The 26,953-nt window shown below is 41.2% G+C and overlaps 1 protein-coding gene across 3 annotated transcripts in view; it reads left to right on the plus strand.

Moving 5' to 3' along the window:
- KIF13A (kinesin family member 13A) overlaps positions 1-26,953 on the plus strand; it is a 208,697-nt gene that overhangs the window by 176,395 nt on the left and 5,349 nt on the right. For 2 of the 3 annotated variants that reach the window (XM_036255369.1, XM_036255371.1), the window contains 17 exons: positions 1,520-1,671; positions 2,681-2,813; positions 3,005-3,151; positions 7,020-7,058; positions 8,639-8,738; positions 10,216-10,342; positions 12,056-12,111; positions 13,879-14,003; positions 14,267-14,443; positions 15,140-15,232; positions 15,620-15,772; positions 16,857-16,934; positions 18,775-18,822; positions 19,873-19,984; positions 21,652-21,803; positions 22,322-22,426; positions 22,781-22,822. In XM_036255369.1, coding sequence (XP_036111262.1) covers positions 1,520-1,671; positions 2,681-2,813; positions 3,005-3,151; positions 7,020-7,058; positions 8,639-8,738; positions 10,216-10,342; positions 12,056-12,111; positions 13,879-14,003; positions 14,267-14,443; positions 15,140-15,232; positions 15,620-15,772; positions 16,857-16,934; positions 18,775-18,822; positions 19,873-19,984; positions 21,652-21,803; positions 22,322-22,426; positions 22,781-22,822 — 1,839 coding nt within the window. The remainder of the gene's footprint in view (positions 1-1,519; positions 1,672-2,680; positions 2,814-3,004; positions 3,152-7,019; positions 7,059-8,638; positions 8,739-10,215; positions 10,343-12,055; positions 12,112-13,878; positions 14,004-14,266; positions 14,444-15,139; positions 15,233-15,619; positions 15,773-16,856; positions 16,935-18,774; positions 18,823-19,872; positions 19,985-21,651; positions 21,804-22,321; positions 22,427-22,780; positions 22,823-26,953) is intronic. The other variant, XM_036255370.1, reaches the window with a different exon arrangement.

Raw genomic sequence — 26,953 nt, forward strand, 5'->3', positions numbered from 1 at the left:
GCAGCTGGTTGAATAAATACTGGTCTCAGTATTTCAGAGCCCACAGATTCATTATGTGGCCTGGGGAGTTATTTTATCTTTAAAATGTATAGGTTATACTGATTGATCATTAAGTTTATTTTCCTTCTAAAATTTTTGCTCTGTCTCTAAATGAAATAAGTTAAACAGTGTAAAGGTAAACCAGAAATTGGAGTCACGGAATTGTCTGCACCCATGATTCCACTGAGCCACTCATGGAATGACAGTTGGCTTTGCTTCACACTGCTCAGTCAGTTCAGTATTCATTGCCTCAGTCATCTGTTTGCGTTTTAAATGAGGCATCGGGGTGAGAGAGTCTAAGAGCAAGAGCTCAGAACCACAACGACAATCATATAAAATTTAATTCTGTTATTTCTCTTCTACGCCATTGCAAGGAGCAATCCAAAGTTCAGTTCTGAGCCCGGCCGGTGTGGCTTAGTGGTTGAGCGTCGACCCATGCACTAAGAGGTCGCCAGTTCGATTCCCGGTCAGGGCACATGCCCAGATTGTGGGCCCAATGCCCAGTGGGGGGCGTGTAGAAAGCAGTCAATTGATATTCTCTCTCATTGATGTTTCTACCTCTCTTTCTCTCTCTTCCTCTCTCTCTAAAGTCAATTAAAAAAAAAAGTTCTGTTTTGATGTGTGGATCAGTCTGTGCTGAAAGTCAGAGCAGTCCTGTGGGGCTAGGAATGATGAGCCAGGATGGAGGGAACGGGCCCACTCCACAGATGGCAAGTCAGTGTCTTCACTTATAAAAGAAAGGGCTTGGGTTAAATCACCCTATAATATCACTTTCAGATTTAATATTCTGTGGTTTTTTGTTCGTTTTTTTTGTTAATCCTCACCCAGGATATTTCCCATTGATTTTTAGAGAGAGTGGAAGGGAGGGAGGGGGAGAGAAAGAGAGAGACACCCAGATTGGTTGCCTCCCTCATGACCCTGACCAGGGCCAGGGCTCGAACCTGCAACCCAGGTATGTGCCCTTGACCAGAATCAAACCCGAGACCCTTCAGTCCACGAGCCTACACTCTAACTGCTGAGTCAAACTCGCTTGGGCTATTCTGTGGTTCTTTATGGTTTTCTATAAAAAAGTAGAGATAGCTTTTAAGGTTGGGATCAGGTTAATATACTCCAAAGTGAATCTGTATACAGTTAAAAGGTAAAAAGGGAAATTTCACAGATTTCTTTATGCATAATTCTTTTTTTTTTTTTTAAATCCTCGAGGACATTTTTCTGTTTATCTTCAGATAGAGTGGGAGGGAGGAAGAGAGAGAGAGAGGGAGAAACATCTACTGGTTGAGAGAGACACATCAACTGGTTGCATCCTGCACAACCCTGACCAGGGCCAGGGACGAACCACAACTGAGGTACGTGCCCTTGCCTGGAATCAAACCCGAGACTCTGGTCTGTGGGCTGACGCTCTAACCACTAAGCCAAACTGGCTCATAACCAGGGCTTAGCATAATTCTTGTCGCTCTGTCTTTGCTCCCGTTCGCCCCAGGACTATGTGGTGAACGTAACAGAGGAGTTCCTGGAGTTCATTTCAGATGGAGCACTGGCGATTGAAGTGTGGGGCCACCGGTGTGCTGGAAACGGTAGCTCCATCTGGGAAGTTGATTCTCTCCATGCTAAGACAAGGACGCTACATGACAGGTTCGTACTTTCCTGTGAGCTTTAGACACAGGCCAAGACTAGTACTTGGACAGTGGTTACGAAAACGGATTCTCTGAGCCCGTTTTCTCATTGGTGAAATGAAAATGATAAAAGGAACTGCTGGACATCAAAGACATTCAGTGGGGGAAGGAAAGTCTTTTCAACAAACAAGACTGAAAAATTGCATATCGTTGTGGAAAAAAACAACAACTTTGATGTGTGCTTCACTGTACACACAAAACTACATCACTGTAAATGTAAAAGGTAAAGCTTATAGAAGAAAACAGGAGACTATCTTCTTGTAAATTTGATCTTTTGCCTCTGCTATGACCCAGCAAGTCCACTCCTAGATATTTACCCCCAAAAATGAAAACATAAGTCCACAAACAGATTTGTACACAAATGTTTATGGCAACTCTGTAATATCTTATAACTGCAGATAATCCAAATGTCCTTCAATGTGAGAATGAATAAACAAATTGTAGTATTATTCATATAATAAAATATTATTCAGAAATAAAAAAGAAAACAGACTATTGATACCCATTTGGCTGAATCTCAAAAACATGCAGAATCAAATAAGCCAGACCTAAGAAAGTACATACTAGTACATAATTCCATTTGTATGAAGTTCTAGAAAAGGCAAAACTAATCTATGAGCTTACATGGCTGCTGCAGTGAGGGGTGGGGATGGGGTGAATGGGAGGGGGCACCAGCAACTTACTGAGCTTATGGTGGGGTAACTTAAACAGGTGTATGCATTTGTCAAGACTCATCAAACTCTGTGCTTGATTGAGATCTGGACATTTCACTGAATGTAAGTTATACCTCACTAAAATAAAAAATAAAAATAAAAAGCCTACACCAGAAGGTTGCTTTGAGAGTTAAATAGAAAATAATCTATGCACCATCCCTAGCACAGTGCCTAGCACATAGTACGTTCTCACCGAATGGTGGCTTATGCCTAAGAGTGCCCCTGGGCAGTGAGATGTCGGAATGCGGTTTGCAGGTGGAATGAAGTGACCCGCAGGATAGAAATGTGGATCTCCATACTGGAACTGAACGAGTTGGGGGAGTATGCCGCCGTGGAGCTCCACCAGGCCAAAGACGTCAACACCGGAGGCATCTTTCAGCTCAGACAGGTACCAAGTTTGGTTGTTTCATGGGTTGTCTCTGTCCCACTCTAGCACACAGTTTCTGGAATTTTCTCATCATTTGCCTCTTTATTCCCTAATTTGTTTTCCTTCCTTTATCCTCTTCTCCCATCTCTCCCCATTCCCACTCACGGCACCCATTTCTCCGTCACTCCCTCATCGCACCCCCACCTCTATAGGGTCATTCCCGGAGAGTGCAAGTCACAGTGAAACCTGTGCAGCATTCGGGGACACTGCCACTCATGGTCGAAGCCGTCCTGTCAGTATCCATTGGCTGCGTGACTGCCAGGTCCACCAAGCTCCAGAGAGGGCTGGACAGTTACCAGGTAAGACAAACGGGTTTGAAATAGTGGTTAACAAAGGGTGGTTAATACAGAATTCAGGAAGTCACTGATCTATGCTTGGAATGCAATGGAACTCCTTCCTTAACCATCTGTTTGCCCCCCCCCCATTTATATTTTCACCCATTGACCTTTTTCTAGATTTAAAATGCTATATTGGCTTAGTGTTGATTAATAATTATTTTATTTATAAATACACATTTTAATGTTATAGTACACATTTACTTTAGGTGGGTTTTATTTTTTATTTTTTATCCTCACCCAAGGACATTTTTCCATTTTTTGTTCAGGTAGAGTGGGGGGGGGGGTAGAAAGAGAAACATCGACATGAAAGGGACACATCGAGTGGTTTCCACCCGCACGACCACCCACAGCTGGGGACAAACTGCAACTGAGGCATGTGCCCTTAGCGGGAACCAAACCCGGGTCTCTTGGGACCACAGGCCGATGCTCTAACCACTGAGCCAAACTGGCCAGGCCTTATTTTAAATAATATGTTTTAATTGCTTTTTTAAAGAGAGGAAAGGAGAGAGAGAAACATCAATGTGAGAGAGAAACATCCATCTGCTGCCTCCTGTACGCCCCCTACTGGGGATTGAGCCAGCAACCCAGGCATGTGCCCTGACTAGGAATCGAACTGAGACCTCTCAGTCAGTGGGACAACACTCAGTCCACGAGCCACACTGGCCGAGCTAGGCAGTTTTTATTTTATATCTGGCCTAAATCATGTTGGCTCTTTGGCATTGCTGCCTGGCCTAATCCACTTTTTTTAATATAAAACTACCCCCATATGCTGGCATATATAGTCAGCTCTTTGAAAGCTTTACCTTTTAAAAAAAAGTTGTCCTCCAGATCATTTTTGTCCATTAATTCTTCATTTACTAAATCTTCTGTTCTCATTTTTAAAAAGTAAAAGATAAACTCCTCTAGGAATTGATCTTCATATTACAGTCGACTCCTTGAAAATGAACTTTAAGATTAGGCAGTTGTGCCCAGGGCCCTGAAGGAATGCTTGTGCTTCCCCAAGCCCCCACTTTGCTCTGAGATGCATTGGGGATGGGAGAAACCAGACAATTAAATGGGGGCTCCCGCACTGTTTCTGTCATGACCGGTGGAAAGCACTTCTCTGTGGAGTCTGTGCATGAGCACAGTCCAGCAAGGACGATTCTTCTATCTGCATTTTCTTTTGGCTTCATTGCATCCAGGCAGACTCTTCTGGAAGCTAAAATGAACATAGGCTTGAACTCTTGGGCCTTAAGGAAGGAGTCACTTTGTCAGACACTGCCTTCCCTGTCTCAGGCCAGAATGTCCAAAGCCTGGGAGAATGGGAGTGAAGGTGTGGGCACAGTCTTCTGTAATTTTTTTTTTTGGCAGGGGGCGGTGTGTGGCTTTTCCATGAGACTTCTCTTTGTGTATGGAGTAGGAAGTTGGACTGTCTATATTTTCATCCAAGTTCAGTCCCTCACTTGGTTGTCACCTTTTGGGTGGCCTCAGGGCCTGGTAGAAACCGTTAGACTTGGAGTGGAGAGAGCTGGGTTCTCAAGCCTAGTTCCGATTTCCTGAGTGGTTACTTTGGGTAAATTAAACAAGTTCCCTTTTTCTCTTCAAAATGATGAGGCAGACTTAGTAATTCTCTGAGGTCCCTTTCTACAATAAAATTTTGTGGCTTAACAAGTCTCTTATCTTAGGTAAAACTTTGAATATGGAACATCAACTGACTTAATGTCCCATTTGAGAAACATTATAAGATTTGCTTATTTGCACTTTGTAAAACAGCTGTACCTCTTGAGTTAAAACTGATTTTTGTCAGACTTTGAGGTTTCAAATATCAGCCTTTCCCCAGTGTTAAATGTTCTTTAAAGAGCACAGTACCTGTCATGCAAATTTAAATTGTGGCTATTTTAAAGCTTTTACTTGCTTATTTACTTATTTTTGCTACCATGTTCGATCAAGGTCATGTCCAGTAACATTTGTTGTTGTTGACATAGAGCTTTATAACTGTTTTGAGTCAGCAGCTCAGGCCAATCCAGAATATGCTGATGTCACAACAGTTACCTATCATAAAAGCTCAACCCAGTTTTCAGTTAATAGAATTATCTCCTTTGTCTAAAAAATAATGATCAAGTATTCATTAATATGAGGAATTAATTCAAGAAAACTTATTTCAGTACTGGGCTTGCATTTAATGAATTACTTATACAACTGATAATGGTGGATACCAAACTAAAACAAAGTGTATTTTTAAGTCTATACAGAGAATAATTTTAACTGTATTTTTATTTTTATTTATTTATATTTTAATCCTCACCTGAGGATACTTTTTTCTTTTATCTTCAGATAGAAGGGGAGGGGGAGAGAGAGAGGGAAAGAGAGAGAAACATAGATGTGAGAGAGACCCAATGACTGGTTGCCTCCCGCACAACCCTGACCAGGGCTGGGGACCGAACCGTAACCAATGTACATGCCCTTGACTGGAATCAAACCCACGACTCCTTGGTCCATGGGCTGATGCTCTAACCACTGAGCAAAACTGGCCAGGGCTTAACTGTATTTTTAAAGCACTTTTCAGAAGCAGTATATTTTGAAGTATACTTAGATATGAAAATAAAGTAATTATATTTTTTAAGCACTTGAATAAAACAAGTTTGTCAGTTTTATGACTAGACCACTTCACTGCCTGTTTGAATATTAACCTTCCAATAACCATGGAAAAAGGAAAGAAGGCGGTTACATGACCCAGCATTCATTTTGAGTAGAATCTGCCTCCATATGAATGCACATTCTCTACCGATGGGAGTTTCATTATTCTTATTTTTAAGGAAAATTGTCCCAACTAAAACCCTTTTATTTTCAACACTATGATTTTGTTTTGCCAAATGTTTTTGCCAAAATTGTTAGTTTATATTATTACTGCAAAAGGTTGCTGTGGGTTTAACCCAGTTTTGATTTTTCTCAGCTGATCGGTATGGAAGCTGATATATACAATACTGGATGATGATAGATCCATATATTTGAAATGGTGGACTTTGCTTTTGTTGCAGACATCTCGTGCAGAATCCTGGTCATAGACAGCATAGGTTCCCTGGTGGGCTTTCACTGTGGTGGTTTTGTGGTGAGAGGGGTGTGGTGAGGTGAGGACTGGAGGCCTGCCCCTGCCATTATGTGTGTGACCCTTGGATGAAATCACTTCATCCTTCGGGGCCTTAGTTACCTCATGGCAAAAACTCAGAGGTCAAGCAGTGGAGTTTATAAAGTCTTTTCTCACTCATTCTGTCTTTCTAAGCCCACTCTAAATCTCCGTCAATAGCTCGTCCACAAATATAGAGCAGCCCTTTGCATAACAGTGCAGTAAGGCCTGTAGTCCCATCGAAGAGAGTTCTTGTTATTATTTTATTTTTTAACTTTTTTTCTTTATTGATTTTAGAGAGAGAGAGAGGAACGGAGAGGGAGAGAAAGATGGAAACATCAATGAGAATGAACATTGATTGGCTGCCTTCTGCATGACCCCCACTGGGGATTTGGCCACAACCTGGGCATGTGCCCTGACTGGAAATTGAACCGGCAACCTCTTGGTGCATGGGTCGATGCTCAACCACTGAGCCACACCAGCCAGACGAGAGTTCTTATTTTTAAATGACTCCTTTCTTTATTTTTTTAAAACTTAAATTCCTTAAATAACTATAGACAAGTTAAGCCCACGAAACCCTTTTGAGTTTCAGTTAAATGTTTTATGATACTGATGCTGTGTGTGCTGTCTGTTGTAATGTGCGTGTTAAGCTTAAAGAATTATTTTCCTTGTGTGCTGTTTGAGAAACAAAATGCATGTCCTTTGTGTTTATTTTTTTCCTGCCAGAGAGATGATGAGGATGGTGATGATATGGATAGTTATCAGGTATTGCTGCTGTCAATCTGTGGCATGGGGCACAGCTGCTGCTAATTGCCAGCACCCGCAAAGCAGAGGGCAGGGAGGAGGAAGGCGGAGCCAAGAGCAAGAATATGCAGTTTTTCACTTGCTTTTGATTTGCTTTATATGTAATCAAGGATATAATACTGCTTCTATAGATTCCTCTGTCAGCTCAAAATTTATAACCAAATACCGCAGTTTTGTTATGCCATCTCAAATTACTAGCTTATAAAGCCTTTCTAAGAAAGACCATTATCACTGTATTACATTGATGATCTTAAAATTGTGCAGTCATGCATCCATATCTTACATAGATTCTTGTCTTTCCTATGAGAAACTACACTTAGCTCCTTACATCCAAGAGAGGAGTATTGTTCTGATACACCATTGTCTTTTAAGAGACTTTAGTTGGATAAAAAAGTTGAAGACATTTTATGCACACAGTTTTGTTTTGTTTAGCCAGTTTTCTTCTCTCATTAGGGCCAAGCCTAGTTATTTATAACCTGGAGAATTTAAGTCTCAGCTTTTTAATTTGTGCACATGTGATATTTTACATAGTCATCACTGACTGGCCTAATAGCATGGAATGTGCGATAATAGCAGTGGTCAAGGCAGCAAACTGAGATGAACTATTTTGAGTTTGGTTCACAGTCTCTGGACTGATTTTCCACATAAATTTTAAAAGCATGTTTTCCCGGTGTGCCTTCCTATACTTAAGTGTGTAAGCATTGTAGGTAGAGCCCCAGAAGTCCGCAGGTGTCTGCTCTTAATGCAATGCATGAGAGTTAGACTAGAATTAAACAAATCAGAGCATTTTGAATAGAATTGTGGGTTTCTTTCCCTCCTCATAATTTTGCTAAGAAAGAGAACAAGCAAGCAAAAACAAACTGTAAGAGAAAGATCCCCTTGGATCTCAGCAACACCGTTAACTAACTCCTGTGGCTGTCTGTGTGCTTCCTGCCACATGTCCATGTGGAATCCAGTGGCTGCTGCTGGGAGTTCTGAGAGCATGGCTGACTGCATGCTGGGTTTTTGCATGGGAGACTTTTAGTTGGCCTCATGGTAAGGGCAAATTCAAAAGGTTCTCTGCTGATCTATTCTTTGCATTTCAGAAAATACATGTCATCAGGCCATTGAACTGTGAACTATGAAAATGCCTGTCGTTTTCCATTCCATTTGCTGTTACATGGTTTGGGCTCTGATCATGGTGTCCTTCAGCTTGGAATTGCAAATCCTTCAGATGAATAGCTACAATTTAAACACACCCACGCACACGCACATCATGTAGGAATCATCCAACTGCTGGTGTAGTTTGAGTCTCTCTTGCTTTTAGGTACAATTATCCTTTTGGAAATACAGGGGCTCTTGATTTCTGAAAATGGGATTCTCAATCAGCATGCAGCGTAACTGAGGCCTCTTTGCTTTCTTGCATATTAATCACATAGCAGTGGTCAATGGCCTTTCCTAATGAAAACTTTCTAATCAATGAAACATCTTTTTTTAAAAAAAGAAAGAAATACTAGTTGTCTATGCACTCTACCAAAAATGCTTTCCTTCCCTTGTGTCAGGAAGAAGACTTAAACTGTGTAAGAGAGAGGTGGTCTGACGCACTCATTAAACGACGAGAATACTTAGATGAACAGATTAAAAAAATCAGCAATAAAAAAGGTATGTGAGATGACACTCTTTCCTGGGAGTAGCTTTTTCACTTCTAGACGGTTGTGATGGGTTGCTTTTTTTCCTTCATTGAATACTTGTATCTTAGTTTTTAACCTTATAACAATTACAGATATTTGTGTATCATAGTGTACAGTGTTAGCTTAAGAAGGCACTGAGTTTGAAGTTATTAAGTTTTTATGAATCTCTGAGTTAATTGTGATATTGAACATTAAACTCAAATTTTGTTTTGATAAATGCAAACGTGGTCAGTACCATAGTCAATAATGAGGTATTTTAGGCTCGGAACTGACAGCAGCTGAAGGGGCACTTCTGAAAGCACAGCATCCGGCCAGTCAGCCCCAGCAGTGGTGGGGGGTAGCCATGCATTCAGCGCAGGCTGGCCTGCAGCTGCACCCACTGCGCCCCCGCTGCAGGGATGCGTTTGCTCGTGCTGGTGGCTGGCTGCCTCTGGGAGTTTCGAGTAGAAATATGCTCTTAAAACCCTTAGCCTCGCCCTGGCCACTTTGGCTCAGTGGTTAGAGCGTCGGCCTGCGGTCCAGAGAGACCCAGGTTCGGTTCCTGCTAAGGGCACATACTTCGGTTGCAGTTTGTCCCCGGCCCTGGTTGGTCGTGTGGGTGGCAGCCACTCGATGTGTCCCTCTCACATCGATGTTTCTCTCTCTCTCTCCCTCCCACTCTATCTGTACGAAAAATGGAAAAATATCCTCGGGTGAGGATAAAAAAAAAAACCCTTAGCCTCTCATCCTGACCTTATGATCTACTCATTGTGGTTGATTCTGAACCAAAGGACAGATCACAGATATTAATCCATTTTATGAAGACGTTAGCAACCCCCCCCCCCCAATAAAACTCGGCTCAACGTTCTTGGTGTCAGTTTGTGTATGTGTTCTGCCTGCTAGTGAAAACTCACTTTGACGATGCCCAGGTAGCTCCAGAGTTGGATTATAGGTAAGAGGATTTCAAAACATATCAAATAAAATCTCTCCATAATGAGCACAAAGGAAAATAAAGTTAGCGTTGCAGAGTACAGTGTATGGTGTTCTTTACTCCTTTGTCTTTATAAAATGGTGTCTAGTTTTTATAAAGCAGTGTCACATCCATCATTTTATTTGATCGTTCCAACAAGTGCATGAAGTAGATACAACTGGATTATCCCCTTTAGACAGATGAGGAAACTAGACTCGTGTTGAATCACTTCCTCAAATTACAGGACCAGTAAAATAACCCAAAGCTTCTAATCCCTGTTCTAGTGATCTTCCCACTCCTGGCTTACGGTTCGTTAGCTCGGGTCATAGCCTCTCCGAGCCCACTGGGTGCTCAGGCTTGAACTTCGATGCCTCCCATCCTTTGTCATGTAGCACATGTTCAAGCCATGTGTGGATAATACCACCAAGTCCTCATCGGTTTCAATGTGGAAATTGTACCTTCTCCCTTCTTGGTATTCATCCCCTCATTTGCCCCACAGAGAAAACTGAGGATGACGTGGAGCGGGAAGCCCGGCTCGTGGAGCAGTGGGTGGGGCTGACGGAGGAGAGGAATGCAGTTCTGGTGCCAGCGCCAGGCAGTGGGATCCCCGGGGCGCCTGCCGACTGGTGAGTCCACCCTTCCTTCTGTGCAGGCCTGACAGGACGTCTCAGATGACCTGTGGCAAGAGTCACACAAGTGACTTCCCAGGATTATCACAGGAAGTGTTCCATGAGCTGCCCAGGGGAGGGGCGCCCATCTCTAGTGCTGCCTTTCTGTGCCCCACCCCCCTCGCCACCTCCTCTCACAGGAAGCCAGAGAGCGTTGGTGCCCTGGCCAGGAATCCAATACCACACTCCTCTGTGCGAGCAACCTGGATATGGGTTTCTGAGCTCCAGAAATTCTAGTTTGGCTCAAAAGAAGGGTGTTTCCAGGGTGTGATTGGAGAGGGCGGAAGATGTATCTAAACTACAATCAGTCAATCGATTGCTGTGTCAGTCCTCATGCTCATAAGAAACAGGGTGATATCCTAGACTCTGCAGTCAAATAGATCTAGATATAGGTTCCAGCCGTAGCTCTCAAGTGTTGTTTGCATAACTTCTCTGAGGCTTTATTCCTAGTCATTAATGGAGCCACCTTTCTGGTACTATGGTAAAGATTAGAGATGATACACAAAATACCTTATTTATAGTGCCCTTTCATTAAGGGTAACTGCTGCTGCTGCTTGTTTTCATTCAGATTGTAAGAGTATGGCCTAGGCATTTAAAAGAAACCAGATTTCTTTTTACACACAACGTACATGCCCAGATAATCTCTTAGGCGTGGAAACATTAGTGATGTTATTGGTGACTATAATGATAAATAGAAGTGTACTTGATTCCATGGTCTTGTGTAACGAGAAAATCTGAATTTGCAGGCACATCGTTTGCAACCTGATGTTTCTCCCTGCAGCGTCTCCTCTGTGCTGGAGTCCAGTGGGCCACATGCAGCCCGTGGGCCGTCCACTTACGATAGTCAGCTCAGTCCCAGCTGTGTTCCGCTCTTTGAGGTCCCCGCTAGATGGTTTTACCTCACCTGTAAAATGTAGAGTTCTGGGTCCCCTTCCTAATTATCCTGACTTGGAAGAAAAAGGGTGGGCCCAGGACTTTCATTTTCAGAGGCCCCCAAGCTGACTCTGATCCAGATGGGCACGTTTTTGATAAAACACTGCTTTGGGTTTTCCTGCACACAACTCTACCTCCTCTCACACATCTTTCATTCTCTTCTTTTTTTAAATTTTTTTTCTTTATTGATTTTAGAGAGACATGAAGGGAGAGGGAGAGAGAGATAGAAACATCAATGAGAGAGAACATCAATTGGCCACCTCCTACATGCTCTCCACTGGGAATTGGCCCACAACCTGGGCATGTGCCCTGACCGGGAATCGAACCGGCGCCCTCTTGGTACATGGGTCAATGCTCAACCACTGAGCCACACTGGCCGGGCTCTCCTTTGAGTTTTGAATATTGTCTCTTTTGTTTACTTCCACTGGTTTTTTTATCCTGTCCCCTATTCCCATTTTAACAATGTCCTATTTCTTTTTCTCATCACTAGGTTTATTTTTAGAAAGCCTTCAAATAATCTGTCTCAGTTAATTACATGTAATTCATATAACTGGCATTTCATTATATATATAATTTACATATACATTCCCATGGAACGTCAAGAAATGTGAAAATGTTTCATTAATGGAACTGTATCTCCACAGTAGTTCCCTTCTGTACCCGTGCCTTCTGTGCTGTCACATTACCTAACAAGATGTAAAATATTTGGTTATGATTAACTTTTGTTATTAAATTTAGGATCCCTCCCTCTGGAATGGAAACGCACATACCAGTTCTCTTCCTCGATTTGAACGGTAAGTAGACCCCTAACCTTCTAGGGATTGTCACATTTAATTAAGGTTTGTGATCTGTTAGGACCCACATGATTATGATCTTTAATCACTTTTCTATTTACTCATATGACTTATCTAGGTGACATTGTTGGTCCAACCAAATATATATGGCCATGACATGTAGGATCACCAGAAGAGAGATGTGGATATTTAACCTTAAAGAGAGAGCACTTGGGAAATTGAGAACTTCATATGGAAACATTAAAGCAGTTACGGCTCTGAACTCTTCAGTCTTTGCAAGGGCCTAGGCATCTGCATTTCTTTTTTTTTTTTTTTTTTAATCCTCATCCGAGGACATTTTTCCATTTTTTGTACAGAGTGGGAGGGAGAGAGAGGAAGAGAGAGAGAGGGAAACATCGATGTGAAAGGGACACATCGAGTGGCTGCCACCCGCACGACCAACCAGGGCCGGGGACAAACTGCAACCGAAGTACGCGCCCTTAGCGGGAGCTGAACCCGGGTCTCTCCGGACCGCAGGCCGACGCTCTAACCGCTGAGCCAAACCGGCCAGGGCGGCATCTGCATTTCTGACTGGTGTCCTTTGCCCCCACTGCAGTAGTGTTGATGCCAGAACATGATCACACAGTCACCCTGCATTGAGGGTTGTCCTTTACTATAGCAGTTAGATCAAACCCAGGTGAATCTAGAACAGTGGTTTCTAATATGTTTTATTAGTAAAATTCACTTTCAGAATGAAATCTCAAAGGGAACCCCATGTGTAGAATACAGAAGTAGAGTTGCTGAGTGTGGGACAGGCTGGCTCTGGCAGGCCCCTCTGCAGGGCCCTGTGGTCCTCAGCACACCGCCTCTCAGCGACCAGTAACGGAGGGATGGAAGACATGAAGAGATTGGCTTTGGCTCTTTATTTTTTTTAATCTATTTTTTGTTTGTTTTTTTATCCTTACCCAAGGACATTTTTTGCATTTATCTTCAGATACAGTGGGAGGTAGAGAGGGGGGAAGAGAGAGAGAGAGAGAAACATTGATGTGAGAGCGACACATCGACTGGTTGCCACCCACACGACCCCAACCAGGGCCGGGGACAAACTGCAACCGAGGTACATGCCCTTAGTGGGAACTGAACCCAGGACTCTCTGGTCCGTGGGCCAACGCTCTAACCGCTGAGCCAAACCGACCAGGGTGGCTTGGCTCTTTATATGAAGAATTTTTTTTAAAAGGCTAGAAATAGACTGTACCTCAGGGAAGCAGTGAGTCCCCCATTATCAGAGGTATACAAGCAAAAACTGGATGACCACGTACAGAGATAAGTGAAGGGTGAATCCCGCTTTTGGTACAGCATTGGAAGATGATCATATATCTCTCAAGTGCTCAGAACTTTGATTCTAAATTAGTAACTGAACTTTTCAAATTTCTAATTTAGAGCAAGTTACATAAGTAGGACAACAACAAATTACAGGAAGAATTGATATCAGAAAGCAGCAAAAGTTTAATGTGTGTGTATGTAATAAAAATATTTGCTTCTTGAACTACATATAGAATAGATTCAGTCCATTTTGTAGGAGACTCACAAAGGCACTTTTTTGGCTCTATAGTTATTTCTGTAAAGGATAAAAAGCTGTTGTGAGTATTGGAGCCTCTATATCAACTTCAGGATAAGGAATGAAAGAAAAAAAATTAAATGTGTTATATGTAAACTTCATCTATTTGGTGTTTAATTAAAAACTGACCCCCCCCCCCAACTTTTGTTTCTGTGCCCTGGACTTGTTAGCGGATGACCTCAGTGCCAATGAACAGCTTGTGGGCCCCCATGCATCGGGCGTGAACTCCATCCTGCCCAAGGAGCATGGCAGCCAGTTTTTCTACCTGCCCATCATAAAGCACAGTGATGAGGAGGTAATTGACCCTTAAGGTTCTTTTTAAGGGCTTCAGACTAATGTATTTGCCTGTGGCCTGTTTTCCATTAATTTACTGTGCTCTGCTTTGGAGAAGAGGGCTGGGAACTTTAAAAAATAGAACTTGTGGATTGTCATTCAAAAAAGGTGAGGAAAAATATTATTCAGTCGAGTTACATTTCTTTTCTTTCTCTACTGGGTGATACAGAACTGCTCGACCTGACTTGTGACTTGCTTGCATCTTCCATCCTTCTCCCTTTTTAGGTTTCAGCCATAGCCTCTTGGGACTCCTCGGTGCATGATTCTGTTCACTTGAACAGGGTCACTCCCCAGAATGAAAGGATTTACCTGATAGTGAAGACCACAGTCCAGCTCAGCCACCCGGCTGCGATGGAGCTAGTGTTACGAAAACGAATTGCAGCCAATATTTACAACAAACAGGTATACAGGGCCTGGTTCTGCGGTTCCATAGATGAGCTTGAAGTTTTTTCCTTCTAAGTAGTGTTTGTGTAGTTAACACAGTGGACAAGCAGATTGTTACCACGCTGGCCATGTTCCAGTCTGATTCCCTTTATCCACAATGAGGGCTCTGAGGATAGCGGGATTATGTCACCCATAAGGGCTTTTCCACCGCGGCTGATTTGAGACCCGTAATTCTAGCAGAGAGTAGAGCTCTGAGATTTCACTATTTAAAGGGTTAAGCGCCAGATCCAAGAGAATTACTGACAAAACCAGGACAAAATGCAGGCTCCAAACACATGCCTATCCGAGTGCCAACCCTGCTCTCACCTCAGGAGAACTGTTGGCAAAATGGATCCTGTCCAGATCCTCTGACTGTGCCAAGATAGACTGATTAAACCCTGACAGCAAAGAAAGGCAGCAAATGGGAGAGAGAAGCAACCACACAAAAAACAAACAAACAAATAATCCCTTAATAGACTGCAAATTCTATAATCTGCCCAAATAACAACTGGACATCATTGTGCCTCGGGGACAGACACAATGATGTTTTTCTGTTCCATTTTTTTTTTTTTTCTATTTTGAATGTTGTAGCTGTACCAAATGCTTTCACAATTTATAAAAAATGAAATAACTTGTATTTCCACATTGCTTAATTCAGCTTTCTTTTTCTACCAGAGTTTCACCCAGAGTTTGAAGAGGAGAATGTCACTGAAAAATATATTTTATTCCTGTGGTGTAACCTATGAAATAGTATCCAATATACCAAAGGTAAAATACATATTACTTTTTTTTTTTAATCTTCACCCAAGGACATTCCTCCATTTTTTAGTCAGATAGAGTGGGAGGGAGAAAGGGCGGAAGAGAGAGAGAAACATTGACGTGAAAGGGACACATCAAGTGGCTGCCACCCGCACGACCCCACCAGGGTCGGGGACAAACTGCAACCGAGGTACGCACCCCTAGCGGGAACCGAACCCAGGTCTCTCTGGACCGCAGGCCGACGCTCTAACCGCTGAGCCAAACCAGCCAGGGCCACATTACTTTTTTAAAAGATCACGATAGAAGTAATGGAGAATGTTAATTCTTAAAACCATGCATTTTCTCACCACAGTTCTGATTAGAAATAATGTTCATACTGTCTTCTTGTCACTTCAGGCAACAGAGGAGATTGAGGACCGGGAGACGCTGGCTCTCATGGCAGCGAGGAGTGAAAACGAAGGCACGTCAGATGGTGAAACATACATTGAGAAGTACACACGTGGCGTGCTGCAGGTGGAGAACATTCTGAGCCTTGAGCGGCTCCGGCAGGCAAGTAACAACTACAGCGATGTCACCAGCCTTCATCCCAATGGACAAAGATGAATTGATTTATCAAACACCTTCTCTCTACATCTATCCAAGAAGGAAAACTTGAGTAGAGATCTCCTTAGACAAAATAGTTACTTTGACAAAGTAAAACAAAAATTCAAATAATGGCTACATTTTATTGATTTTTTTTTTTTTTTTGGTACATGCCCCTAGCGGGAACTGAACCTGGGACTTTTTGGTCTGCAGGCCGATGCTCCAACCGCTGAGCCAAATTGGCCAGGGCATGGCTACATTTTATTAAAGACCTTTTACTTATGCACTGTGACTAAGTCCTTTAGATGCATTAATGTATCTAATCTTCATGATAACCCTATGAGGTAGATGCTGTTATAATTCCCATTTGTAAATGAGGAAACGGAAGTTACCACAAGTCAGCTGGCCTGCCCAAGGGTACACAGCTAGGAAGTGGTATAGTCGGATGTAAACCCAGAAAGCTTGACTCTAAAGTCCATACGCTTAACCATATTCTATTACTAGTTCCCTAATTTTCAGATTCAGGTTAACTCTGGGGCAACAGCATGGCATTCAGGTGAAAATCCACTGGGTAGTGGGACTGTAAGACAGGACGTGTTGTTTCTTAGAAGCAGTAGTTGAAGTTATGGAAAGTGTGTTTTGAGCGACAAGAGGACTGAGATTGGCATTTGTCAGAAAAATCTTCTTTTAGTAAAGACCCACCTAAATTGCTGCGTAAGTAAAACACACAGCATCCAAGTTTATTGTAGTTTTGTGAGATAGATAGTAGGAGGTATTTCTTGTTTCCTCTGCTCACTTTTAAAAAAAATGTATAGCATATAAATGTCTTTAGTTCAGCAGTTTTCCTGGTTTTATTTATGAAAATTGTTTTTGACAAATTGAGCAAAAAAAGTAGAGGGTTCAAAAAGTTACCGGTTTTGTAAATCTGGGGGAGCAGGTGGCGTGCAGGAATGAAATGATCTTTACTTCTATATTTCTAAGTCATCCACAATAAACATATATTACTTTTGTCATCCAAGGAGCAAAATTAATGTTATTTTCGAATTTACAGGCAGTCACGGTCAAAGAAGCACTTTCCACGAAAGCTCGGCACCTGCGGAGGAGCCTCAGCACACCGAACGTGCATAATGTGAGCACACCCGCCGGGCGCGTCCTGGGTCTCAGAGTCGGCTGTGACACACGAGGGGACAGGGGGCTGGGCTTTATAGGTGTGAATAGGACATTCGGCACTGGTGTGGGCACCCCAAAGTGCCACACTTGTTCCTCTGATCTCGGGACGCACACCTGAGAACACCCCTGTGTAACATGACTGGGCCTTTAGTGGACTCTTACAAATACTAGACAGTAGAGAAAATGAAAGAGTGAGAGCTACTATTAGGAAATGTGTAGTTCTTATATTAAAAAGAAGAGTTAAGAAACAATGAGGGAAACATCTATCCTACAATTGAAAGAAAAAACACCTATGAAGTATTCAACCCTCCCCCATACACACATTACACTTAAATGTGACCAGAACTCTAGATCTAACTACTAATATTTCCAAGGGATAGAGGAAAATGTTAAATGACACCACACAGATTTAATTAGCACAATCCAGACTGTGGGAAACTTTACAGGAAGAATGACCTAGAGAAAAGGGAAAACATAAATTAAAAGAGACCAGATATATCCAATTGCAATGTGTGACCTATTTTGATCCGGATTCAAAATTAACTGTGAAAATATTTATGAGACATTTTAACACTGACTGGATATCTGATACTATTTAGGAATTACTTTTTAAGATGTGATAATTGTATTATGGTTATGGTTTTTAAAGAGGGAGGAAAAATTCCTAATTTTTAAGAGATTCACAGAGAAATATTTATGGATACAATTTTTTAAAGTTGGAAAAAAATCAGATTTTTTTTTAAAAGAAGGTAATAAGTATTAGAGCAGAATTATAAATTCAATAAAGAGGGAAATAAAGATCAGACAGAGGCATATCAAATAGAAAACAAAACAAAACTGAAAAGTGGTTATTTTTAAAAGACTGGTCAAATGGATTGACTTGTAGTTATATTGTTGGGGCAGAAAAGAAAATATGAGAGAAGATACAAATATTGGAAATAAAAAGGGGCTTATCACTACAGAGAGAATAGATTTAGACATCATAAGAGTAAGCCATGAATAATATTATGTCAGTAAATGTAAAATTTAAACAAAATGGAAATTTCCTGCAAAAAAAGGAATCAAGAAGAAATAGAAAACCTGGATCCAGCTATCACCACAAAGAAGGACTCAACTCATGGGGAGACTGTGTTAAGTGATGGGAATACACAATATCAAAAAATTGGCACATGTCTTAAACTGATCTATGAATGCCCAACATAATTTGTCTTACAATTTGATAAGCTGATCCTAAAATTCCTCTGGAAGAACAGAGCTCAAGGGGCACATACCTCATCTACAGCTAGAGATTCCATGCCTTAATATATGCTCAGAGATTCTCAGAGATACATGGGATGCATTTAGGACTAAAGGATGCTGAAATAATATGCATGTCAGTACTGGTACACATGTCAAGAGTGGTATTTAGGGGCAGCAGCAACAACTTTTATTTCATCATAGTTTATAATGAAAAAAATTAGAAGCAGCCTGGATGTCCATCTAGAATACGACAAATACATTATTAAACTATTGAGGAAGACCATGTGTAGTAAGACAAAATTTATATGAATTATAAAAATATGCAAAATAATGCTCTATGTTTTTTATAGGCATGTAATTATATAAAACCTATATGGGAATAATAAACCCCGAATTTAGGGTAGTCATTGCTTCTGGGAGAGAAGAAATAAAATAGAGGGGAGATAGATGGTCATACAGGCTTCACCTTTATATGTGACATCATATTTCTTTATACTTGTATATATAATATTTATGTTAAATATATAAACCACATTGGTAAAACTATTAATCTCTTATAGGTCTCCTCCAGTCGACCAGACCTTTCTGGCTTTGATGAAGATGATAAGGTGTGTACTTGTGAGCATGACTAAGTTATTAGCAGTCTCTAAATCTAGACAGTTAGGATGTCTTGGTGTTTTTAAAATTTCTGGACTTCCCATCTTAATGTTATACAGATCATTGTCTCCACATGTTTATTTCCAAGTTCAAATACTTGATGTGAAGTTGCTGTGCACTCTGAGTGTTACATTGTTACCTAGCATAATACTGCTTTCCGTAGGAGGATAATACCACACGTCATTGAACATCTGTGTTTATGAGTCTAAAGCTAAATGATTTAAGAAGGTGTTACATTCACCATAGCAAAATCACAATTATTTCAAGTGAGTAAAATTAGGGATTTAAAATGAAGGGCATTTGCAACATTATCTTATTCAGCAAACATCTCTTAACCACATATCATATATAAATTACTAAACTAGGGACCGTGGATTCAGATTATGTCCTCAAGAAGTTTAAAATTTTAGTCCTTAGAGGCAACTAACTCCTGAGAAGTTGAAGTAAATTAAATAAGCTTATATGATATACGAGAGGAGTTTCTCCCTTTAGGATACCAATATTTTATGCCAGTTTGATACTTTTAAATCTCAGGTATATTTAGAGTATCCATATCACCTAGTTTGCCTGGGGCAGTCCCAGCGTGTGCCTGCTACCCAGGAAAAATGATTGATGGAACCATTTCCCTCTAAAAAGTATTTAAGTTTGGTCTTTAAATTATCTAGTCTTCTTAGATACACATCAAATTCATGAAAGTGGCTGCTTCTGGGGAGGGAGGAAGATGAAGGGCACCTGTAGATCATTCTATTTGTAATGATTTTATTAAATCTTGAACAAATGCAATAAAATATTAAAATTTATTAACTTTAGGTATGCCTTGGGTATGACAGTATTTGTCGTATTTAGGACTTTTCTGTGTGTTTAAAATACTTCATAATAAAAACAGAGAAGAGTACATATTACCATTCCATTTAAAAAAAGAAAAAAGCTCTCAAATCTGGGCTTCATTTCTCATTTTAAAAGAACTTCATTACCGCTTAACCCATATTTTTACCTTGTAGGGTTGGCCAGAGAACCAGTTAGACATGTCTGACTACAGCTCCAGTTACCAAGATGTAGCGTGTTATGGAACTTTACCCAGGGATTCGCCTCGAAGGAGTAAAGAAGGTAGTGGTGAGATTGTTTTTCTGTGTTGTTTCTTTACACTTCCTTAGGAAAAGCATGGAGTAAAATTCTTTTATGGATGGCAAATAATAATACAGGAAGCTGAAATTCTGGTTTGCTAGATAATCCGAAACTGTCTTCTTGAATGGAATGTATCATGTTCTCTTATTTCATTTCTTTTTGCTTTGTATCCAATATACCATTCAAATAATAATAGGCCTTTTGTGTAACACTTTAGATAGTCAAATCATTTTTCATACATAATTTCCTGAGTTGGAAATCAGTTTTGAGACACACATGAATCTTATTACATTATGATTAGACTTCATTCTTCACCCAAAGAGTATCCACCTCTGTCATGTTTTGTACTCAAATTAAAGGATTTTGTAGAAGAACACGTCTCTAATTCCTAAAGCAATTTTTATTTATTTGTTTATTTATTTATTTTAAAATATGTTTTTATTGCTATTTTAGAGAGAGAGGAAGGGGAGAGAGAGAAATGTCGATGTGAGAGAGAAACATCGATTGGCTGCCTCCTGCACGCCCCTCGCTGGGGATCGAGCCTGTAACCCGGGCATGTGCCCTGACAAGGAATCAAGCTGGGACCTCTCAGTCCATGGGATGACCCTCAATCCACTGAGCCACACTGGCCCAGCCCTACAGCAATTTTTAAAAAGATACCAGAAAGGAATTTGATCATTAACAAATTTATTACCTAAATATTATAATCTTTCAGTGCCCTGAGGGAACAGGGGTCTGTGGATATGTAAATCAGCTCTGTTATCTTATACCTTGTATTTTACCTGAGGGCCATTGTACCAGTGTGCTGGGAGAATATGTGGGAAGAGAAAAAGAGGCCAAAAAATGTGAGAAATGAGTAAAAGCAAGAAAATTGTCCTTCCTCAGTTATATGGAGCAGGGTGGCTTAAGGAAAAAGGGGGCGTGCAAGAAAATGTATACAGGCCCCGGCTAGTTTGGCTCAGCAGTTAGAGCATTGGACTGTGGACCAGAGAGTCCTGGGTTCAGTTCCCACTAAGGGCATGTACCTCGGTTGCAGTTTGTCCCTGGTCCCGGTTGGGGTCGTGTGGGTGGCAACCGGTCAATCTGTCTCTCTCACATTGATGTTTCTCTCTCTCTCTTCCACCCTCTCTCCCTCCTGCTCTATCTAAAGATAAATGCAAAAATGTCCTCAGGTGAGGGGAAAAAAAAAATGTATACAGTATTCACTCATCATTTACTGAGCCTCTACTTGCTGTATGCAATAAAAGACACAAAAAGGTCCCATTTATTGATCTTAAAATCTAACTGTGGAAACAAAGTGCATAGAAAATTAGACATTAAATGATAAAAGTGCCAAAAATGCATGTGCAGATAATGGGCTCTGAGAATTCAGAGAAACAAAAGCAGCATGAGTCAAAGTTGGTCTGGTAAGTGACTCCTGAACTGGATCTTAAAAAGAAGGTAGAAGTTTTGGTTTCTCATTTCTTTGATGACTCTCTGTGACTTTGTAGATATATCTGCATTCTTGTCTACCTCTGTTTTCATGCTTAGCCCTATATTAGCATATTAATGTCTTTGTTGTAACAGATACTCCTGTGGTTAGGTTATGTCTTGCTTCCTGTGGGTTGGTTAAAGCGCTCTGTGCCTATAAACCTGTGTCTCTTTGTCGTCCCCAGGTTGTACATCGGAGAATCCTCATGCCTTAACAGTCAGCCCTTTTAAAGCATTCTCTCCTCAGCCACCAAAGTTTTTCAAGCCCCTAATGCCTGTAAAAGAGGAGCATAAGAAACGGCTAGCTCTTGAAGCAAGACCTCTTCTAAGCCAGGAGGTAAATGCTTGACTGGTTTGTACCATGTGAGATAGAAAAAGTCAATGGTGTTGCCTGTGGAGAAGTAACCTTTGCACTAACAAGTTGGATGCTGCATGTAGATACACGTGTGATCACTTCATGGATGCTCTTCTGGAATACCTCTTTCTCAAGCACACAGGGTCATGGTAGAATTTTTTACTTTTTGTAATTGCTGTTGTTTTCTTTGTGTCTATGGATTTTCAAGGTCTCTTTTATTTTTCAAGTGAGAAAGAGATATTCCCTAGGTGTTTTGAAAATATTAAAGGCTTTCTTTTTTTTTTTAATTTGATAAAACCAATTATGCTCTTTGCCATGGAAACTGTGTATAGTCTTGTCAGATTTCATTAGTTTAACTCTTGCCTACAAAATTGTTTGCTGCATTACTCACAAGTAATAAAGGTGTTTGCATCGCTTTTCTAACGTGCTTGAACTTAATGTGTATTTTGGCTGTCATCGTCTCCTGTGTGTGATGCATCTGTGTGTCTTAACCTTTGCAGAGCATGTCTCCACCTCAGGCACATAACCCTGGCTGCATTGTACCCTCAGGAAGCAATGGCAGCAGCATGCCAGTAGAACACAATAGCAAACGTGAGAAGAAGCTTGTAAGTTCTGGAACCATTTCTGTCATATTGCCTGGTGGTGGGTTTAAGGCCCTTTCACAGAAAATCACCCAAATACCTCAAAAAAAATTAAGATATGTGTTGGGTCTTTTTTTTTTTTTAAATGTGACCATAGGTAATGAAACTTTGCATGAATGTGCCGTGACCTGTGATTTTTCCCCCCCTAAGTAGTCATTCTATTTTATTTAATTTATTTATATATTTTTTGCTTAGTGTAAATTTGCTTAGAAAAAGGGAAAACGTACCTTTCATGATTCTAGACTTTAGAAAAAGGTAATAAAGAGATCACTTTAACTAATATTGAATCTTTCTGATGTGCCTGTACCTACTGGCCAGATTCTGAAGTTAATCTACCTAGAGGAATTGCATTTACTTGGAGTAAGTAATCGTACACTTAGCGGTGGGTATGTTTGCAAGCTTTCTTCATGTTGCTCCATGCGATTGCCAAGAGTGTTCTGTAGTTTGTAGCCACACTGCAGTCCATCGTCGCCGTCATCGTCGCCGTCTCTGCATCCCAGATAGCCTTTGTAAACTCGCTCGCTAAACACATTCCACACCCCTTCGTATCAGTCCTGCGTTCAGGACGGCTTGTCTGTACTGTACTACAGGTAGGCTGAAACTCTGCCTGTGAAATCTCATTCCCCGGAACTTGGTTTACAGATTACAAATTTAAGGAATCGTTTTCACAACACTGTGTACCAGGCACTTCGAATTATAAATGCGACCTCAATTTAAAAAGACGAAAACGACAGTATTCTCAGACCTGGAAAGAATGCTCTCATTTTGTGTCCAGGCCGTCACTCTCACGCAGCTTTTCCTAGACTTCGGAAAAGTACAGCAGCTTGGAGCGAGGGGTCTGCTTGACGCCGCTGCTGTGTGGGGCTGCTTTGTGGGCAGAGTGGGGGAAGTTTCCTTTCCCAGCTGCACAGCGTCAGATCCATTCCAGAAGCTCATTACGTGAGGTCCTTGAACGGTTCGGGGATATGCTGCTAATACACACCGTGTGAAACGGACTGGTTCTGGATATGCACTTGGCCACTCTGCTGCATGTTTGGGGTGCTGGTGGGTCTTAGGAAATGAGCTTCTCATTCCTCCTGTGCACTGAAGGAAGGAGAAAAAGCACCATTTCCCCTCACCTCTCTGTCCCTCTCTGCTGCCTCTGCCTCTGTGTTCTCCCTGTCACTCTAGCCCCAAATCCCCATCCTAATTCCTCCTGGAGAGGAGAGTGCACAATAGCAGCTGCTCCTCCAAATCCTAATGAGCTGCTCAGTCACTTAGTTGACCACCCCCTGCTTAATTAATACAGGCTGCAGCATGGGCTGGAAAGGCCAGGTGGCTGCTTTGTTACCCTCAAATTCTCTGGCGCTATGGCTGATTGGATCTGTTTGTTGACATGGCCCTTATCACCATAATGCACAGGCACTACATTTAAACTCATTTTAACAATAGGTAATCTTTGGTAGAACACATTAAAAGACAGCTAGATGGATGCCCTGGCTGGTTTGCCTCAGCAGTTAGAGCGTTGGCCCGAAGACCAATGAGTCACAGGCTCGATTCCAGTCAAGGGCACATAACCTAGGTTGCAGTTTGATCCTAACCCTGATCGGGATCATGCGGGAGGCAGCCAGTGTCTCTCTCACATCGATGTTTCTCTCTCTCCCCCACCTCTCTCCCACTCTATCTGAAGGCAAATGGAAAAATATCCTTGGGAGAGGATAAAAAAAAATTTTTTTTTTTTTAAAAGGACAACTGGATGACTCTTCTGGGCTGCCCAGTAGATTGTCTCACTGTTTTCAGAGTTTGCCTAATAGTTATTTTCTATACTTTCAGTATTTTAAAATAAAACCTATCTCCAGAGTTCTGACTAGCAGAGGGTAGGATGGAACCAGATTATCTTGACCCAGGAAGTCCCAAGCAGCTGTTAGACTGCACGTAATGGAACACACCGGGTAGTCCACTAAGCAGGACTTGACAGTACCGTTTCACTTGGATTGGCCTCTACTCTCCTTAGAAGTCTGGCTCAGAGCATCTTCACCTCCGAAGCTATTCAGTGGTTTGATTTATTTCAGGTGGCAGCTTTTCCGGGATGTTTTGGTAGATTTTAAGGGTATTACTTGCTCAACCTGAGGTACTAGTTTCTCTTTAGGGAGATTTAATTTTATTTCTCCCCTTATAAATGGATATAAACTGTTTTATTCCTTTGTTCCTAATTGACTTTCTTTTTCCATCCCTGAAAAGTCAGAGAGTGTGTCCTTGGTTCATTCTGATCAAGGAAGTTTTAAATCATTTTTGAGAAGCAATATTGAGACATTGTCCCTTTTTTTTTAAGCTCATCTAATTACCAAAGTAACCCATAATTTCACATAAAATATAGTGAATATAGCTATGCTTGGTCCTTTAGAGCAGTATTTTATCGTTTAATACATGTACTTCGTGTTTTGTAGGACTAAGATAAAGGCAACGATAGGCATTTGGAGTCTATCTAGGTCATGAAGCAGAGAGAAGAGCAGGAAAAAGTCATTATTCCCTCTCTTAGATCTTGCATACACAGCATGTGGTTTATTTCTCTCATTTCACGTAAGAAGAAACGAAAGACTTGTTGAGTGACTTGCCCAAGGTCTCAGAGTCAATGAGTGTAAGAACAAATGCTCTATCCCTCAGCAGAACTGGGCTAACCCCAGTGACCCCAGAGAAGGTGCAGTATCAGTCATCCCTCTGCTGTTCTTCTAGAAGGGGCCGCCCACCCTTTAGCACCATGGACAGAAGTACTAGGGGCCCTTGCCTAACACAGTCTTTGAAAACAGACCATCTCCCCAGTGAACAACTCAGACTCAGTTATAGTGGGAGTGAAAATGACTTTAACCAAGTGAATCTCCTTGCAGAGTCCCTGCTTTATGTGGGTTTTGATTCCTTCTTAAAATCAAGGTGTTTTTTTTTTTCTATAGATAAATATCAGCTGCATAAAATAAATTGCAAAAATCAAATTGTGAAGACTAGCTATAGAGAAGCTTGAGAACTTGATTCTATGATCCACTTTTAAGTAGAGTTTTTATTCTTTTTGTCTTTAAGACATAGTAGGAAGGTGCCGAGTTTAGTCTTCTTTAAGATACAATGGGTTAAAAAGTCTATGTCACCAAATTCCCTTAACATATAGCTTAACACAACTAAGTCCTCTCTTTTCTTTTTGAAGAAAGTAACTTGATAGACTTTCAGTCTCCTTTTACCTGTTTAAAAATATCCCACTCTACCTGGTTCCCTCTTTTCTGAATGAGCTGTCCCCATTGCTTCAGCCCTTCTTCCTCCACCCCACGTGCATAAGTATGTACTGAACCCTGTTTGAACTTAACGTCTTGGGGTTTTTGTAGACTCTGCAGTTTTACTAAAAGTCATTCTAATCCTTTAGAAATAATTTTTTAAATAAGTTTTTATTGATTTTTAGAGAGAGGGGAAGGGAGAAGGAGACATAGAAACATCAATGAGAGAGAAACAGTGATCGGCTGCTTCCTGCACGCCCCCAACTGGGGATCGGGCCCACAACACAGGCATGTGCCCTGACCGGGAATCGAACCAGTGACCTCTTGGTGCATGGGTCAATGCTCAACCACTGAGCCACACAGGCCTGGCTAAGAATAATTTTTTTAATCTTTGTGAGTTTGATAAATGTACACCTATTTCTACACATTAGATTTGTGATTGAATATTTCATTTGTTTCATTTTAGGATGACAGCCCTTTCCTCAAGCTTCAGAAGAAATAACTTTAGGCATGGAAAGGGCCCCAAAGTACTAATTCTCATCTTCAAATTAGTTTTCCTGGCAACAACTAACTTTTTAGTAATGCACTGCATCAGGGACTCCTGGGCTTGTGGAACTTTGTTTCTTGACTCAAGTCAAAAGGAAATATAAGAGCTAGAAATACTTGCCATTCAATTTTGAGTCTAAGCAAGTCAAGTGGAGAATCTAGAAAATATGGACAAAGGATACTGATCCAGACAATATTGTTCAATCTCTGCTCCTTTACAAACATTCCCCCAACCCTGTAGAAAGTACTCAACCCACTCATTGTTCAGCAATGCCACTTAATTGGAATTCAGCTAAAGATAAGATGGCAAGAGATTAGCGTTGCCAAAATATTTGTTTTGCTAATTTCCGGAACTTTATCATTGATATTTGATATTCACCTTTAATGACTAGCCAAGGAATTAAGACTACGGATGCTTTTAAATAATTTATATTCAAGTTATTTTTAAAACTAAAAAGCACTGAAGAGCAAAACTATTTTTAGGTATTTAGCATCTAATGTGATGCAAAAGAAAATATTACAGTAAAATTCAGTAGATGAAATTTATGTTGGTTTGTGGACTACCGACTGTTCTATCTGTGGGGTGTGGTCTCCCCTCCCATCCTCTCTGCCCCTCTCCCCTCCGGGTGTCTCTCTGATGAGCAAGGTTGGGGTTTTGGCTCCAGGAAACTTTCATCCACCTGGGCAGGGTCCAGTATAGTTCTAAGAA

The sequence above is a fragment of the Molossus molossus genome, unplaced genomic scaffold (assembly GCF_014108415.1).
Source record: "Molossus molossus isolate mMolMol1 unplaced genomic scaffold, mMolMol1.p scaffold_m16_p_12, whole genome shotgun sequence".
In the NCBI taxonomy this organism is placed as follows: Eukaryota; Metazoa; Chordata; class Mammalia; order Chiroptera; family Molossidae; genus Molossus; species Molossus molossus.